General features: G+C 43.6%; 1 protein-coding gene across 1 annotated transcript; it reads right to left on the bottom strand.

Moving 5' to 3' along the window:
• Positions 1-11,675: 11,675 nt before the first annotated feature.
• LOC147880339 (uncharacterized) lies at positions 11,676-14,178 on the bottom strand. The gene is made up of 2 exons (XM_087370405.1): positions 12,982-14,178; positions 11,676-12,875 (listed from the first exon to the last, which is right to left on the bottom strand). The coding sequence occupies exons 1-2, from the start codon at positions 14,176-14,178 to the stop codon at positions 11,676-11,678; spliced, it is 2,397 nt and encodes a 798-aa protein (XP_087226531.1).
• Between the last annotated feature and the right edge of the window lie 4,721 nt (positions 14,179-18,899).

Below are 18,899 nucleotides of genomic sequence, written 5' to 3'. Positions count from 1 at the left end.
GATGATACACCATGGATGATTCAAGGTGAAGAACTAGTGATACACTGGGAGAACTTTGATTTTAATTCTACTCATTGTGCAGTGATTGAGCTACTTGCTGCTTTGGAGGTAATTAAAAGGGTGTCCTTCTTTGAAGGGTGGGATGCTCCCCAAGCTTGGGGGGAGATTTGGTGCATTTGCCTATTATTTCCTGTGGGTAAGCTCATCTTGAATGGTTTATTCTCAATCTCACTACAAAGGTTTCTAGGCCTCGGCTATGGTTGGTAATGTTTCGACCAAGGAATCCATTTGTACCTAATCAATCTTTTGTGCCTCATTTCGAGCTTCAAGTTGTAATTCTTTTGGGTCTAAAGATAAACTATCAACAAAGGATTGCAAATTGATTTGGTGCTGAACGTTTGGCTCAAGTATTGAATTCTCCCCACCCTCTCCTTCTACCTATCTTGGACTACCAAGAAACTTGGGATGTTTGAATTTCAGTCTTGGTATGATGACATCTTGGATCCTTCAATTTGATAGAGCTTACAAACCTTCGACCAAGGCTACTGGCATGGGTGTGAAGCTCACTTCACCAAGTGGTGAGGAGTATTGTTATAGCAAGTATGCACCTGCAAGTACTTGCAACCAAGCTGAGTACTCGGCACTCATTTTTTGGCTACAAAAGGCACAAGAACATCACGTTAAGCAACTTGAGGTGCAAGGAGATTCTCAAATAGTGTGTGAACAAGTTAGTGAAAGATGGAAGGTGCGGAGCAAAGGCTTGGTTCCACGATATCAACAAGCATTGGAACTATGCCAACAATTTGAAGAGATTAAAATTCAGCATATCCCTTGAGCTCAAAATATAGTTGCTGATTTCTTGGCATGTGAAGCTTGTACTTCAATCATGCATGACGCGAGTGGAAGCACCACCCCAACAAAGCTGCAAGCCACGAAGGAGGGTGATCATTTCTAAGGAATGCAAAGGTTGTGGTCATCATGAAACTAAGTGTTGGGCATATTTGATACGAGTTTACCAACTTCGAAAGATCATCAGAAAGGTCCTCCAGGATTGCTCAAAAGAAGGATGCCAGACTGCACATCCTTTGAAGAAATAGCATGGCGACTACAAGAAGTAGAAGAAGCTGAAGGTGATGTGCAAGCTCTCCAACTGTTGACATTTGTCATGGCATTCTTGTTTGCCTTGATGAACAACCTCATGCAGTGCCGTGCCTCTAACCCTCTCTTGTAAAGATGGCTGCGATATCATGAGGGTTGGTCCTTTTAAGATTGTCTATGAGCTATTCTATGCTGAAAATTCTTCCTGGGTAGTATTTCACAATACATTAGTCACACCCTACCCTGCCTATGTGTGCTTTGTGGATGTATCTTCACCTGATTTTCAGTTCAAGCTACCTCTTTCCATTGTTTGCCCATAGATAAGCCTCATTTCATCTCTCTCTTTTCCATTTTCCAAGCATGGCTGACATTCCCGTGTTTTGTGGATGGGTTGAAGAAAATCCAAATGAGTATCTTGTGGCCTTCAAGTGCCGTTGTGTTTCTCTCAACTTTCTTACTGAAGACAGATGGTTGTTGGTTCTTCCCACATTTTTAGAGGGTTTGGCCCAAGTGTGGTATGAGAAGCAGGCCGAAGAGGTTCACCAAAGCTGGCCAAGGTTGATAGCAGCGATGATTGAGTATTTTAGCAAAGAAGAGGAGCCGGAGGATGTGTACCTATAGGTGGCAAACTTAAAGCAGTCAGAAGGTGAGACAACACATCGATATGTGGATCGAGCGATCGTGCTCCTGGACCGTTTAATTGCCATGCAGGAGGACAATGCCAGATTTTGAGCTGGAATGACTCAGCATGTATTGGGCTACCTTGTAGCAGGAGCAAGTGACGAATTCTGCCTCATGCTTAAATGCAAGAATCCAGAAACTATGGTGCTAGCACATGAGATTGCTCAAAAGTTTGATAAAGTTCAGTCTGACCCCGTTTCAAAGAAGATGATTGTCCCTCCGCAACCCCCTCAATTCTTGCAACAACAACCTGGGGGGTCTAACTCAGGGGCATACTCCCACCCCCATCAGGGATGTATCCACCGCCTCCACCTCAAATGTATGGTCCTCCCTTAGATGCTTACCCTCAACAAGGTGTATATTCTCACCCTCTGCCTCGAAGATTTCCCCAGCCTCGCCCACGAGCCCCCCTCCTTTCTACTCCCTCGGCCCCTCCAACTAAAGAGGCCCCCCTTGCAATAGAACCTAGAATCAATGACCTAGCCAAGGCCTTGAATGATCTTCGGCTTGAGATGGTGGGCATCAGAAATCAAGCCAACCGCCCTCCAAGAGACCGTGCTAATGCTGTATGCTACGAGTGCCACCAGAGGGGTCACTATCGCACGGAATGTCCCAATATTCCAAGGGTGAATCTTCTAAGTGAATCAGGCACTGAGGATTTTAACGTAGAGATCCTTGACCTCGGGAAAAGAAGTCGTTTCACCTCGGACCCCTCTCTAAACCGTGGACCGGGCTGCCCTAGGAAGAAGGTGTCCTTCTCAGAGCCCTTAGATGCTGAGATGGCAGACCCACCAACAAAGAAGACTAAAAGATCCTGTAGGAGTAAGTGGTCGCCCTCAGATTTTCCCATCGGCTCAGGGCAAGAGGACTATTCGGTCGTTCAGGACCTTGCTCATCAGTCTTTGAGCATCATGCTCCCTCAACTAATAGAATTAAGCCCTAAGGTGAGACGTGAGCTGCAACAAGGGCTCTCAACAAGGAGGAGCAAGAAAAAGGGAAAGGTATGAGAGGTATCTTCTATCTCTGAAGAAATTGATCGGCACCCACATACAATAAATGTCATCATAGATAATTGCCGTGTCAAAAATGTGCGTGTTGATGGGGGAGCTGCATGTAATATCATGGTGCCCCGAATCATGAAGAAATTGAATTTGAAATGCACAAGGCGTCCCTCCACTCGAATCAAGGTAGTAGACAGTCGATGACTCGCCACCCTGAAAGTCATTGAGGATTTGCCCATCACTGTTAATGGGTTGACCACCACCATCAATTTCTATGTAGTGGACATTGAGGATACGGGCAGGAGTTACTTATCCATACTCGAGAGACCATGGTTGAGAAAGAGTGATGCAATCAGCTATTGGAAGACAGGACACATGTCTTTTGGTGCTTCTAAGGAGAAGATTCCGGTGCAACCAGGTGCCACAGAACCAGAAGAAGAAGAGGAGCAAGACAGTGATACTCTCTCATCCTCGGTGTCTGAATCAATGGAAGGATCAGACAGGGGGGAGGTGCTCTCAGATGAGGAAACTTACATGATGGGGGTGTCTCCGACCCCACCACCTACAGAAAATGTAACAGCTAGTCCTCAACAGCTTGAATCTATGCTTTCCCCAGACCTCACTCCAAGTGAGAAAGATGAGTTCCTAGAAATGTTCAAAGATTTCCCTGACCTTTTCGCAACTAGCTACCGCCACCTTCGCCATGTGACTGCCATAGAACACAAGATAGAGCTGAAGCCTGATGCGAAGCCTGTGGCTTAGAAGTATCGAAGATTAGGGTCCCTACAGACCGATGCTTTGCGCTCAGAGTTGCAAAAACTTGTAGAAGCTGGGTTTATTGTTCCAATTCACAATACTGAATGGGTTTCACCAGTGGTAGTCACCCCAAAGAAAAACAACAAGTGGCGGGTCTGCATCGACTATAAGAAACTCAATGCGGTCACCAAGAGGGATCATCATCCTCTACCCTTTCAAGACCTCATTCTTGAGAAGGTAAGTGGTCATGAGATGTATACTTTCTATGATGGTACTCTGGGTTTTATCAAATCAGAATTGCCGAAGAAGATGTGCTTAAAACCACATTTGCCACACCCTGGGGGACATTTGCATTCAAAGTTATGCCATTTGGCCTCAGCAATGCTCCTGCTACCTTTCAGAGATTTATGAAGATGGTGTTTGCTCCTTATTTGGGGGATTTCTTGGAGGTGTTTTTAGATGATTTTTGTATATTCTCGTCACGTAAGGAGCACATCATGAAGGTTAGGTTGGCCTTCAATCTCATCTGAGGGCGTCAAGCCTGACCCCGAGAAGGTAGAAGCCATCCTCAAGCTCTCCCCACCAACAACCAAACATTAGGTATGCTCATTTGTCAATCTACCAGGATACTATCGCCGCTTCATTGATCAATATGCTGCTTTGACATGACCCATGACTATGCTATTAAAAGATGGGGTTGATTTCTCTTGGGATGAGGATTGTGATCATGGGTTTCCACATGCTCTGGCTTCCGAACCCATTCTATGCAATCCAGATTGGTCAAAGACTTTCTATATCAATCCTGGGTTTGGTGAGCACACTCTGGCAGGTATTCTTCTCCAGCAAAGGGAGGATCGGTTCATGTATACCGTTCGATTTGCTTCTCGACAATTGCTCGACACTGAGCGATGCTATTCAGAGGCTGACAAGCATGCCTTGTCTTTAGTGTTCTGCATTGAGAAATTTAACCATTATGTGGCTGGAAAGTCCTTCATTATACTCAGTAGCACTGGTCTTGCAAAGCAGGTTCTTCAATCACCAAACCCCATGGGCCGGTTGGCCAAATGGTTGGCAGTTTTACAAGAATATGATTTTTCTTGCAAAATTGTAAAAGGGGGTTGTTCCAACTTGAAGAATGCTTTGATTGATTTAGAGGAGTGCCTTGATGTAACCCTTGTAGTGGCCATAGAAGTTGGGGATCCATGGTATGGTGGTATCTATAGGTTTTTGACTGCTTTCTCATTTCCTCTAGAAAGTACTAGCTATGAGAGAAAGAAGATCCACATAGATAGTAGGTGCTACACCCTCTTTGATGGGGTGTTGTACCGTCAAGGCATGGATGGGGTCCTAAGATGGGCCATTAATGCAGATGAAGTGCCTAAGGTATTAAAGCATTATCATGATGGATTTTGTAGAGGCCACTATGCCAGTGACTAAGAAGATTTTACATGCTGGATACTATTGGCCGACCTTGTTCAAGGATGTCACTTTGTATTGCAAACCTGTGAACCATGCCAATTCTTTGGTAGGAAGGGTTTGCGTCCTGGGCAACATCACCCAGTGATGTCCATCCATCCATTTTAGAAGTGGGGAATAGATTTTGTCGGGCCCTTGCCCATGACTGCCTGCAAAAAGAAGTATCTTTTGGTAGTCACTCAGTATGTCACTAAGTGGGCTGAAGCTATCACCCTCCCTGCTGCAAATGGTAACACAGTTTCAAATTTCATATTTGTACGTATCTGCACAAGGTTTGGGACACCCATGGAAATAGTATCCTCATAGTATCTGACCATGGAAGTCCATTCTTAAATGAAGCAGTGGAATTGCTCATGGATCGCATGGGTATTGATCATCACACTTCTAGCATCTATCATCTAGCATCCATGGGTCAAACGGAGTGGACCAATGGCCTCCTTTGTAAAACCATGGGAAAAATGGCCGTAGGGAATAGGAGCCAATGGGATCATCAGGTCACTGAAGCCGTGTGGGCTTACAACATTACTCATAAAATGTCTACAAGTCACACTCCTTTTGAGTTGGTGTATGGTACTAAGGCAGTTTTACCACTAGAGATAGAGATTTTGGCCTTGAGATTGGCACAAGAACAGAGGATGATAGAAGATGAACATGTAGAGGCCAGATTGGTACAACTTCAGAACTTAGATGAAACCCGATGCCTTGCACTACACCAAACAAAGATCCAAAAGAATCGACAAAAGGCCTGCTTGGATGCTAAGATTCACAAGGGATGCGAAAGACACTTTGCTGAGGGCGATGTTGCGCTATGCTTTAATAACAGATTGGACCACCAAATGGATAAGAAGTTTCTACCACTATGGATTGGTCCATACAAAGTCATCAAGGAATGTAGCAATGGGTCTGTACAAGTTCAAGAGCTGCATGAGCCATATGGCAAGAAGGTGATCAACAAGCGTTATCTCAAGCCCTTCTTTGTGCGTGATGGACCCAGGCATGGAAATGCTGTGCATTCCCTGCCTGGGGGGGGAACTGTTATGGATAAATTTGTCTAAGGAAAAAAGGCATAAATATGTGTGTGTGTTTGTATGTGTGGCAATAGTATAATAAAATATGGTGTGCATAGGGCCCAGGGTTGAGGTGGCAGGGCATGACCATGTGCCACCCTTCCATGTAAGAGGACCCATAAGGTGTGATGTACATAATCCATGGTAGTAATATTATAAAATGTAAGGTGGCATGGCTCCTCCATGTGCCACCCCTCCACCTAGGCTACATTTAGTGAGATATGGCCCAAAGTCCATGGGAGAAGTAATATAAAATAGGTGGAGATGGATATTATATTTGATTATTCCCTCCATGTAGGATAGGCCCATGTGGGGGAGGTATAGAAGGTCCAAGAATGCAAGTTAAATAATGGGGAAAGTAGGATGAGGTGGCAAGATTCCTTGTGCCAACCCTCCACTTGTTCTCCTAGAGGTTTGAATGTATTATAAAATTGGGGAGAGACCAAGGGAGTATCATAGACTTGAGATATGGGGCTTGATTTATGTGGAAAAATGAGGCAAAGGGTTATCGCACACAATTGAGAGTGAGTAACCACCTAGCCCACATGGGAGACTTTTCCACACACACTATGCATGTGGGAGGATGCATTTATTGGGAGAAACCCCCTCTCTTGGCTATAAAAGGAGGGGGCTATTCCTTGATGAGACACGCTCATTCTTGTAAAGCCACCTAGCTAGTACTTTGATTTCCCCCTTCCCTTCCTTTCAAATAAAGCATGGCCCTCTTCCCTTGATGTCTCCATCTTTACATTCCTCCTCCCATCATGTACATGCTTCTCTCCCCTCCTCTCCCTTTTCCCTTGTGCCATAGTCTCCCTCTTTATTCCCTCCCCATCTAATCCCAATTCCCCTCCCATGATAACATTTCGCCCTCATGTTCTCCTTTCCTCTATGGCCCTTGAGCGTCGCCATGCTTAGCGTCTAGCCTCTTGTCCTGATTTCTTTTTCGGCTAACAACACACACACTTTGCTCTCACTTAAAACTCTCTCTCTCTCTCTCACACACACACACACACACACACACTCTGCTCTCACTTAACAGTGTCTCTCTCTCTCTCTCTCTCTCTGTGCAAAAACAATTGGGAGAGAGATCTATAAAAAATGGAAAGGATTGATGTACATATCTTGAAAAAAGTGAGTGTCAGAATTGAAGGAAAGTGATCCAGGACATAAATTATACACAAATTTGGACTTAAGTAAAATAAATATTTGGCATAAAGTAATAGAGGACAGGACTACCTCCAAGAGGGTGCTGAAGTAGAAGTGGTGGGGAAGCTCAGTTTCCTTCCTTCATTGTCCTTCCCTCACTTTCTTTCCGTCAGTTTCCTTCCTAGAGATGGCCAGTTACTACGTGCATACATTCCAGGAACTATAATTTTGTCTTAGATCCCTTCTATATGGACCCATGAAAGGAAAGTCATTCTAGGAGGATATGCTACAGACTTGGTTGTTTGAATTGAACTTAGCAGAAGTGGTGAATATTTCTAGCTTTTGTTTTTGTTTCATTGAATCACGTAACTCTTATGTTTACGAGCTAAGTTTTTGTACAGGATATAGGGGAGGCTAGACGTTGTATTGAACTAGAAGGTGAAGATGAGGAAAGTGAGGAGAAAAAAGAGGACTCCTCTTTGGACGAGATTCATGTGCTAAGTTATTGTACAAGATATGGGGGAGGCTAGATGCTATATTGAATGAGAAGGTGAAGATGAGGAAAGCGAGGAGCGAAAAGAGGACTCCTCTTTACAAGATGGCGAGCATAATTCTGTGATAAGATTGCATATGCCAGTCCAGGTTACGAATGGCCTACGGGTTTGAAGTTCGCTTGTTTTCATGAAGCCAATGCAATAGTAGGCTCTTTGGAGGACTTATGCTCTCACTCTCTCTAATGGAGTGCGATAGTCATTCCAGGAGGATATGTTATAGACTTGGTTGTTTGAATTGAACTCAGCAGAAGTGGTGAATATTTCTAGCTTTTGTTTTTATTTCATTGAATCACGTAACTCTTATGTTTAGGAGTTAAGTTTTTGTACAGGATATAGGGGAGGCTAGACGTTGTATTGAACCAGAAGGTGAAGATGAGGAAAGTGAGGAGAGAAAAGAGGACTCCTCTTTGGACGAGATTCATGTGCTGAGTTATTGTACAAGATATGGGGGAGGCTAGATGCTATATTGAACGAGAAGATGAAGATGAGGAAAGCGAGGAGTGAAAAGAGGACTCTTCTTTACAAGATGGCAAGCATAAGTCTATGACAAGATTGCATATGCCAGTCCAGGTTACGAATGGCCTACGGGTTTGAAGATCGCTTGTTTTCAAGAAGCCAATGCAATAGTAGGCTCTTTGGAGGACTTATGCTCTCGCTCTCTCTAATGGAGTGCGATAGTAGGCTCTTTGGAGGACTTATGCTTGCTCTAATGGTAGACAAGGGATGGAAATATATTTCCAAAAAGACACATGCGTTTTCTAATAGTGTGAACAAATACCTTAGTATTGTTACACCCTCTCTCTCAATAGCATTATTTTGTACAGCATTGTGTAGACAATTAACATAAAAAATTGTACAAAAGAATACAATTTAGAGGGTTGGAAACAAGCCAACCCTCCAAATCGCATTCTTTTGTACTCTACTGCATTCTCACCCTCAAGCATTCTCTCTCTCTCTCTATATATATATATATGTGTGTGTGTGTGTGTGTGTGATGCTCGGTGAGTGCTCGGTCCCCCCCCCCTTTCTCTCTCTCTCTCTCTCTCTCTCTCTCTCTCTCTCTATGCACAACAAAGAGTGTACACTGAAGAAAGCGACATGGAGTCTTGGAAACTTCCCAACCCTCCATATCGCTTTCTGTTGTATAACTATTACTTATTGCTCTTTCCCTTTCCCCCTCCCCCTCCCCCTCCCCCTCTCCCTCTCCCTCTCCCTTTGTGTCCCCCTCTCCCTATCCCTCTCCCTCTCCCTCTCTCTCTAGTTCATCTCCCTCCCTCCCTCCCTCCCTCTCTCTCTCTCTCTCTCTCTCTCTCTCTCTCTCCCTCTCTCTCTCTCTCTTGTTAGATTAGATGCACAGAGTAATATCACATGGAATGCACATAATGTATTTATGCTGAGAATTTGAATTGCATACACACAAAATATGATGAAATTGTAGGTCTGATGAGCAACACATCCTCATATAAGCTTTGACCAAGAATAGAGTCAACACAAGAGCTATAAGAAACCTTTGTTGCAATTAACCTATGAACAAAAATAGAGATACTTAACTTAGGCGCACTGCTATTTCAGATTGTTTCCAATTACAAGACCACGAATGTGTCTACTAACTTGTCTAAGGACCCTAGATGCCAACTGAGGAGCAACTGCTCCACTACAAGAAACTACAAGAGCGACACATGACTCTCATAGAGTTAGATGGTCATAAGGACATAAATCTTCATCTCCATGCACATATATAGCTTCGTTCTTGCCTTGATCACCGCACAATCAATCTTGAGAAACCGCCATGCATGCATGAGTAAACCAATCATACTAGAAACTTACGTAAATGACCATGCATTGGTCATACAAGAGAATACCATGTGTACCAATCATTGTTTCTTTGCCATGCCTTTGAACCAATCATCTTGTACCTTTGGAGCCATCCACTTCATCACACCAAACAAAAATTACTAGCACACAACCTTAGAGCAGCTGAATCCCCCCCATGCCCTAAGCAGAGAAACTCCCAACAATCCCCCCCACGATCAAATGGGGGAACTAGAGAATTGATCCATGTACTACCTGAACATCTGAAAAGGATCTGCCCACTAAGGGACGAGATCACCAAAAAATTGCATGCTTACTCAAAGCAATTTTGACACTATGTTCGAGTACAATCAATTCACCAGCAGCACAACGAAAAAGAAGACTTGAGCACCAATATTAAGAAGACCTGAAACATGGTCAATCATACCAACAGATCCGACCATCTCAAACAATTGCCGTTGCTAGGAAATTCTAAAACATGTCCTTGACCTCAAAAAGCTCAGATAATCATTGTCTGCAATTGCAACAAATATCATCGCTTGCCAATGGCAAATCATCATTTGCAAAAATCATGAACTCTGATGACGTAGAAAGTCTCCAATCCTCGATGCAAACTCAAGAAAGCTAAAGAGCTGAGAGTGATCAACCATATCGACCACCCACTAAGGGCTAGGTCATCTTCAAAAAGAAAATGCAAGTCTCTGGGGAAGCCCAAACAATAACATGCTCGAATTCATACCCATCCAGTCATGAAAATACTCATTTTCAACAAAGAATTTCCGTGTAATATCACCTGGAATGCATGTAATGTATTTATGCTGATAATTCGAATTGCATACACACAAAATATGACAAAATTGCAGGTTTGATGAACAACGCATCCTCATATAAGCTTTGACCAAGAATCGAGTCGACACAAGAGCTATAAGAAACCTTTGTTACAATCAACCTATGAGCAAAAATAGAGATACTTAACTCAGGCGCACTGCTACTGCAGATTATTGCCAATTACAAGACCACGACTGTGTCTACCAACTTGTCTAAGGACCCTTGATGCCCATTGAGGAGCAGCTGCTCTACTACAAGAGACTACAAGATTGACAAGAGTCAAATGGACAAAAGGACATAGATCTTCATCTCGATGCACATATATAGATTCTTTGCCGCCTTAATCACCGCCACGATCAATCTCAAAAAACCGCCATGCATGCTTGAGTCCACCAATCATAGTAGAAACTTTGCCATGTAAATGACCATCCATTGGTCATACAAGACAATACCATGTGTACCAATCATTGTTTCTTTGCCACACCTTTGAACCAATCATGTTGTACCTTTGGAGCCATCCACTTCATCACACCAACCAAAAGTTACCAGCACATAACCTTAGAGTAGCTAAATCCCCTCCATGAGGTCGTGCCCTAAGTAGAGAAACTTCCAACATCTCCCCCTCCCCTCCCCTCCCCTCCTCTCTCTCTCTCCCCCCCTCCGTGTGTGTGCACTTGCACACAGAGACTATACAAAAGAAAGCGATATAAAGGTTTGGGAATTTCCCAACTGTCCATATCGCTTTCTTTTGTACAAGTGTTACTCTATGCCTCTCCATCTCCCTCTCTCTCCCTCTCACCCTAAAGCTCCCTGTGTCTGTGTGCCTACACTAGAGAGTGTACAAAAGAAATCGATATGGATCTTTTATACTCTCTCCCTCTCCCTCCAACTCCCCCTCCTTGTATCCCCCTCTCCCTCTCCCTCTCCCTCTCACCCTCATCCCCACCCTCACCCTCACCCTCACCCTCCTCCTCTAACTCTCCCTCCCCTCATTGAAACTAGTGCTATGTTGAATGATTGTAACTCTTTTGTGACCTCCCGCGTGTAATATTTTAAAAAATTAATTCACTTGTGTGTTTCACATCCTACAAAAATTAATTCACTTGTGTGTTTCACATCCTACAAAAATACCTCAGTATTTACAGGCTCGGTATTATTGTTATGGATGCTTTGCTATTTCACCTAAAAATATTCTAAGTGCTAAAAGCTTGGCTGAATTTTGTGATTCACTTGACCATAGACATGAAAATTTGCTATCTTTTATGCCTGTGCAGCCACTCATGAGGATCTCCATCATCGTCTTCCGATAGGCCAGTGGAATATCTAGAACGAGGGGCACGAGCTCCATGAAGTTGTGGAGGGGAGTACATAGTAAAGCGAGAACCTCTGCGGGACTCATCATTGGAATCATGTCTGCGAGAGCGTCTGCGAGACTCGTCACCGGAATGATGTCTATGAGAAGGAGAGCGTCTGCGACTGGAATCATGTATGTGAGAAGGAGCCCATCGTCGTTCGCGCTCATCCTCATGATGATGATGATGATGATATCGAGATTCATGATGAGGTTCATGCCGGGATTCATGAAGACGATGATGATGATGTCGAGATTCAGAGTGAGGTTCATGCCGGGATTCATCAATATTTGAGCGATCTAGCTGATTTTGCAGTAGTTGGACTTGAGGACTTGAGGACTTTGCTGTTGCTGAATATGCCGGCTCCCGGGCTCTCCTGCTCTCAAACAGCGTTTTCGAATCGTACGGTCGCATGTGATAGCCTTTCTTTTCGCTCTCCCTCACCGCATTCCTCAGCATCCTCGCCACATCTCCTGCTCCAATCGCCTTGCAGCCCCCTGGTGCAAATCCCAACACCTTGAAGAATCCCCGCCACCCCTCCAATCCATCCTTTCCTACTTTCACCTCATATATCTGCTTCGTCAACTTGAACAAATGCTCGCTCATCTTCTCCTCTGGAAACCCGTATCGCTTCCGCAACCTGTCCCTTGCCTTCACTGCCATGTGCACGAAACTCACCTGAAACATCATCAACCTCAACGACGTCCTGCTCGCCTTGAACGTCTCCGTCAGCCGGACGATCGAGATGTAGTTCTCCGGCTCCAGGTACGCCAGATATGGGTGCTGTTTCACGTACCAAAGCACGTTGCGTGCGAGCATCTCCTCCAAAAAGCAAGCGCAGAAGCCGTTCCAGTTGAAGTTGTCGTCTGCTACGAGGGGCAGCATGGCGAGAAACTCGCCCAGATTTGGGGTGCTACTTTTTTGCCGTGTAGAAGGGCTCGTGGTGAATTGGAGGACTTTCAGGCGAATCTCTTCCAGCACCACAGGGTATCGGTTCACCAGCTTGACGAGCAGATCCAGGAGGAGGCAGTATCCTTGCAAAGCCTTCTCAGAGGCTCTCAAGACGGTCGTATCATCCATGTTTTCACGCTCCTCGCAAGCCTTTGCAACATACCCACACCCTGATCAGCGGAGAATGAAATATGGAATCCGATATTGCTCAAAGAATGACGGAAATTTTGAAATACAACGAGGGATGGCATCTTACCTTCATCATGTTCACTATCATCTGGTTCATGAGTTTCGGAATCAATCCCAGAAAAGATATCGAAGAAATCGCGCTTCTCTCTCCGCTCAATCGTTCCATAGCAGCCAAGTTGGCTTCGATGGTTGGCAATCCTCGAGAGAAATGGTCGTCGTCAAGGGCCAGGGGAAGAAAGTGCGTGAACGTCTCCCCAAACAAGCCTGTCCGCACGTTACAGTCCTGAAATGCTTCATGCGAGAGGGGATCGAAAGATTCAAGCTTGAACTCCGTTTTTTGGAGGTTCTTTTGCACGTTCACACCCACTCCGAGGACAGATTCCTTAAAGGTTTTGCGAAGAAAGTAGCACACCAGTTGCCGCCGCACAACCACGTTGTGATCCCGAGCAATTTTACCCAGCACGCGTGGAGAAGCTTGCGAGAGACAGATAACATCCTGATCGGCCGACAGAAAATCGAATATGTGAAGCAAGCAATCCTCAGGCATGCACTCCAGCATGCAGGGCTTCTCATCCACGCTAGAGGTAGTAAGTGCACCCCCCTGTATCGACGCAGAGCCTTCTTTGGAAGGGCATCGTTGAACTGCAGCTTCTGGGTCAGGGATGACGCTTGTTATCGTGAGGTTGAAACTGCACTTGGGACACACATGCGAACGAACGATCCTCGCTGATTGATCCCGAAACTCATGAACAGTAGCCTTCCCACCATAATCCTGCTCCACCTTTTCAATCGAAAAGAAGCTGAGGAGCTGCATAAAGAGGTATTTCAAGAGGTAACCGGGGGTGTAACCACCGAGATAGCGATCGGATCCATGTTTGGAATATCTAGTGGGTTTGCGCAAGAGGTCGCAACAGATGTAGCCCCTGGTAAAAACGTTGGGGTGGGAGACGGGGGTGTCGATGGTGACGGAGGGGGGGCTATGGGGATAGAGAGGAGGGATTTTGACAGAGAGATGGAGGCGGAGGCCGAAGAAAGGGCCTTCGAGGGGGGAGAGGATGAGGCACATGGAGGTGATATCGTGGTCATGGAAGAAGACGTCGATGCCATGGAGAGGCTCTTCGGCTATGGCTTTTATCTCACGTTGGAGACGAGACATCATCATCCAGGACGGCGCAGGGCTAACCGAGTGTTCCATATAATCGAAGCTATCGGAATCGTAATCGTAATCTAACCGGTCGGAATGGTAATCGTAATCGGAGGACATTGTTTTTCTGCGTGACCTACTACTAGGAAGAAGAAGAGACTTTCTATATGAGTCGCAGACCCCCTATATAAAGAAGGATTGGTTCTCAAGCAATGAATATCTCAAGGATTCCTAAAAGCTTTTCACCCCTTCAGCTTGCTCACTCGTTTCCGGCCAATGGTGATGCCTTGTGCAGATACGGATACTACTCCATAAACAAGAGTCTCAGAAGCATATGCTTTTGGATACAAAAGACAAAGCAACTGAGTTTTTAAAAAGCATTCTACTATTAATTAAAAGGCAATTTTTGATTTTCATAAATAGCAAATTGAAGCATAAAAGTTAATTCTTTCAAAACGTGACATGTGGAAAATCACAAAAAGGGTTTCAATAGTTCACTGCCTTTAACTAGTATCGTGCAAGGCGAGGTTTGAATTAGTAGGTGGTATCAACATAGAGTAAGCTACTTCACATTGACCTGTTTAAATTACATTCATGCAATTGTAAATTCGATGATAGAAAAAAACCTTTTTAATGTTCCCAAAACAAAAAAGATATCCTTAAAACAAAGAAAAAACTTGCAAAATAGTTGAGTCGCAAAAATGATATACATATCAATCACCCATCAAAATGATTATTTTTAAAATTTTAAGGAAATAATATTCATTCGATGACTTCAGGTACACTTGAAGGTTGTTGTATCCTTTATTCATGATTGCTTCCTATGATTTCATTAATTTTTAAAGAATGACTAAAATTATAGACATGAGACACGACACAAGGTCCATTAGGACCTGATGATCCCTGCAAATGTCAGGGTTGGTGCTTTATTATAGATCTGGTGATGCCAAAAGATTGTGCCTTTTGGACATTGAAGTCCAACAAATACATGAGTAAGGATGTGCTTGTTAGTTTTAAGTAAATTAGTTTTTGTAAATTCCAAGAGCTCATAATTTATCATTAGTGTAGATTCTATATAATGTTGTCGCTATTCTCTAATCTTGCATCCAACTTGGTTATCTTCTTTCTTGACTCCAAATGTTCACTCACATCGAGAACATGCATCAAAAGAGAGAAACATCAATCTACAAATTTAATTGATTTAAAAGATATACTTTTTTCATATTGCAAGCAATATGTGTCTGTGTGTGTGTGTAAATATAAAGTAAATATAACCACACAGTGTGTGGTTAGAGAGGCGATCACTTTCTCTCTGAGAGCTATAAAAGCTAAGAACGGGCCCTTCCCTCGTGGTCTATCTGTGTAATGATCCATAGGTGCAACGATTTTGGTCCATTGTTTTAAAATAGTGTAATTCTTGACGAAAGATTAACATTACCTTTTCGAATGTTTGTCAGTCAACACCTGGGTCTTTTGATAACTCCCCACGATCCAAGCAATAACCTCCCAATCTAATTTGACCACTGCTCTAATCACCCACGTCAACTAAGGAGTTTCTCTAGTCTCTCACGATCCTTCCAATGAGCAAACACTTTCTGCAAGCCAATATCGGCTTCCCACATCCACTAGTGCAAACAAATCTTGGAAATCACAATCTACAACTCCTGTGCTCATGAGCTTGTACTATGTCATACCTATTAGATATTTCATCCATGGCGGCTTGCATAGCTCACCTTGTTTAGGATTTCATTCATCTAGATGCACTCAATTGTCCTTTGATAGTTGTGTGTTGCAGTCTAAGTTAGATGTCATGTGACGTGCTTTTAGACACTTAGTCTGGCACTCAACTGTCCCTTGATAGTTGTGTGTTGCAGTCTCAGTTAGATATCATGCGATGTGCTTTTAGACACTTAGTCTGGCACTCAACTATCCCTTGATAGTTATGTGCTATTGTAGTCTAAGTTAGATATCATGCGATGTGCTCTTAGACACTTAGTCTAGCACTCAACTCTCCCTTAATAGTTGTGTGTGTTGCAGTTAAAGCCTAGTGTTAGATGGTGACGTCCACAATTAGGTTATACCTAGGTCATTTTTTGTGCAGGTTACATGCTTATTTTTTGTGTTTTGATTTTCTGTAGTCTATTGCATGATGTGAGCTTGAGTTGAGATGTTATATCTAGGTAATTTCTTTGTTAATTGTTATGGCTTAATGAGTTTCTTATTGCACCTCATACTGAATTCTTTTTTGAATTCTGTGTTGCAGCTTACTGCATATGAGTGAGAAGAGGAGGGCCAGCAACATGATCTCACTAAGATTTAGAGGAAGGTGTTGAAAAAGGAGAATGTACATTTCTTAATGAATGTCGATCAGGACATCATTGAGACAGCTTTCCAAAATGGTGAAAGCGGTGTACAGAATTTGGTGAGGACAATGGCAGAGCATGGAGGAAGGACCTTGCGTGACCGATTTCCAGATGTTTTCATAGTAGAGTCTATAGACCAATATTTGAACCACTTAGCGATGGAGGGTCGATGATGCCTTGGTCAAATAGACCGAGACATAAAATCTTGTGACATGAAGTGGGAGAGTCCTGCTGTAGATGCCAGGGTCATGTACATCAAGAATGTGTGGAGAGGTTACAAAGGCAAAGGAGTTGCCTCGACCTCCCTTCCATCAATGCACCCATGCCCCCAAGCACAGCCACAACCACAAGCACCAATGCACCCATGCCCCCAGTCGCATGACACATTGCACCCACCGCAACCAAAAGCACCAATGCACCCACGTCCCTAGTCACATGCCACATTTCACCCAACACAACCACAAGCACCACTGTAGCCACGCCATGCATATGCACCAGTGCATCGACCACAACATGTCTTTCCTCATATCCCTTTTTTCCAAGATCTTCCATACCCAGAAGAAGTTCCTCCTCCTAGTCCACATCTCCCACCACATGCAGGACCACATTTCGCCACATCTTTTGCTTCTCCATTTGTGCCTCCATTTGTGCCTCCTACCGCACGCGCAGACTAGTTTCCATCTCTCGCATACTCGCTTGCACCAAGAATGCATAATCTATTTACACAAGTAAATACATTCCCATCTCCTTCATTCTCGCCTGCATAAGCACCACACATATCACATGGCTTGCGTGATCATGTACATGTAGCAGTGTCAAGACCCATGTGGCCCATACTGCTTCAGCGATGAGACATTTGATTCATGCCTAGTGCAGCTGTGGGCATATGCATGAAAGGAACAGTCAACATGTGCAATATTCTTGTCGCTCCCTTTGATCTGCACAAGATTTATGCATGTAAGGTGCAGAGGGTTCCTATGCCCACTGATGCATTGAAGGCCAGAGCATTGGAAGAAGCCACGTGCTTGGGCGATGTCATACATTTGGGCATCATCTGAGCAATAGGTCTGACGATAACCCAATGACACTATTTTCATTCTGGAATGGAAATCATTTGGAAAGATTGCTAACCTACCTCGGACATGACGAAAATCAACCATCTTTGGTGTTTCACAGAGATGATGTGAAAATGCCTGCTAGAGCTCCACAGGTCCGTCGTCAGCATATATTTGATATTTTAAGTGCACTAGTTCACACTATTCATTACATGCACCAATACAATGTCATGCATAATGATTTGCATGCACAAAACATTATGCTACACTTCTTGGAGTCATCTGAGGAAGTGTATCTGGGTAGTTGTGATTGGGGAATGATGACCCCATGCAACACTAGGAAGCACTATCCCACATTACTTAGTGATAGCCCCAACACTGTGTGGAGTTTCATTGCTAGATTTTGCCATGTTGGTCCAGAGTGCCTCTGCACCAATCCCCCACCTTTCGATGTTGCACAAGATGTGTACACCATGTCTCATCACATCCTGAAGATCTTGGACATTTGTGCACCATCGCCAAGTATGGGACCCACAGAAGCTCTAATCAGGCATCTACGACAATTTGCGATTCGAGGAAAGTTATCCAAACCGAATAGATGTCTAAGTACTGCTAATTTTTGTGGGGTTTTTGACATTGCTCCAAGATGTGGTATACAACTCAGAGAGTCCAAACCAAGGACTTAGACCAACAAATGACTGAGTCTTTCTTGGATGGAATGTAATATGAATGACTGATCATGAATACTTGTAACATTGTTATTTTTTTATATCATCCAAGTATCGATCCACTCCATTATTCAAGTTTGTATATATACAATGAGATGATGAATGATGCGATAAGTAATGTTTAAATATTGTTTGTATAAGTAAACATGATGTGATAAAAATGATGATCCAATTGTCAAATATGATAAATGATGCAATAATTAATGTTTAAATATTATTTGTATAAGTGAATGATGCGATAAAAATGATGGTAAAATATGATAAATGATGCGACAATAAATATTTAAATATTGTTTAATTGTTTAATATTGTTTGTGGTGGTTACAAATTTATTCTATCTTCTTGTCATTTTTTAGGCTAAGTATGAGCATGGAGGGAGAGAACTATGAGCGACCTCCAGTCCAAGAGGGCCCACAAGGTGCTTTTGTGCCTCAAGAGGCTGATTTAGCAGACCAACTAAATCACGTTGAGGCTCAAGATATCTTATGAATGCAAAGAGAGATGCTGGGTAGAGAGGGGCTAGGTATTTTTGCTACTGGTCTAGTGGATGACAATACCATGTAAGGCAACCTGCTCTCTCTTCGACAAGTACAGAGACTATGTCCATCAGAGTTCGTAAGAAACACCTTGTTTGTTCGTTTAGGAAATGCTAGGAATAAATATGCACAGCTCAGACTTGCGGCACAAAACCCTAG

This window comes from Dipteris shenzhenensis, chromosome 32, assembly GCF_047967505.1.
Source record: "Dipteris shenzhenensis isolate YYH24624 ecotype China chromosome 32, Dip_SZ_1.0, whole genome shotgun sequence".
Classification (NCBI taxonomy): Eukaryota; Viridiplantae; Streptophyta; class Polypodiopsida; order Gleicheniales; family Dipteridaceae; genus Dipteris; species Dipteris shenzhenensis.
This window is presented reverse-complemented; position numbering and strand designations above follow the sequence as displayed.

What these genes read in the sequence shown, in the direction of transcription:
- LOC147880339 (XM_087370405.1), bottom strand. Translation starts at nt 14,178, where the DNA reads ATGTCCTCCGATTACGATTACCATTCCGACCGGTTAGATTACGATTAC. An exon ending in TGATAGTGAACATGATGAAG is followed by an intron (nt 12,876 to 12,981) that starts GTAAGATGCCAT and finishes TATGTTGCAAAG; the next exon opens with GCTTGCGAGGAGCGTGAAAA.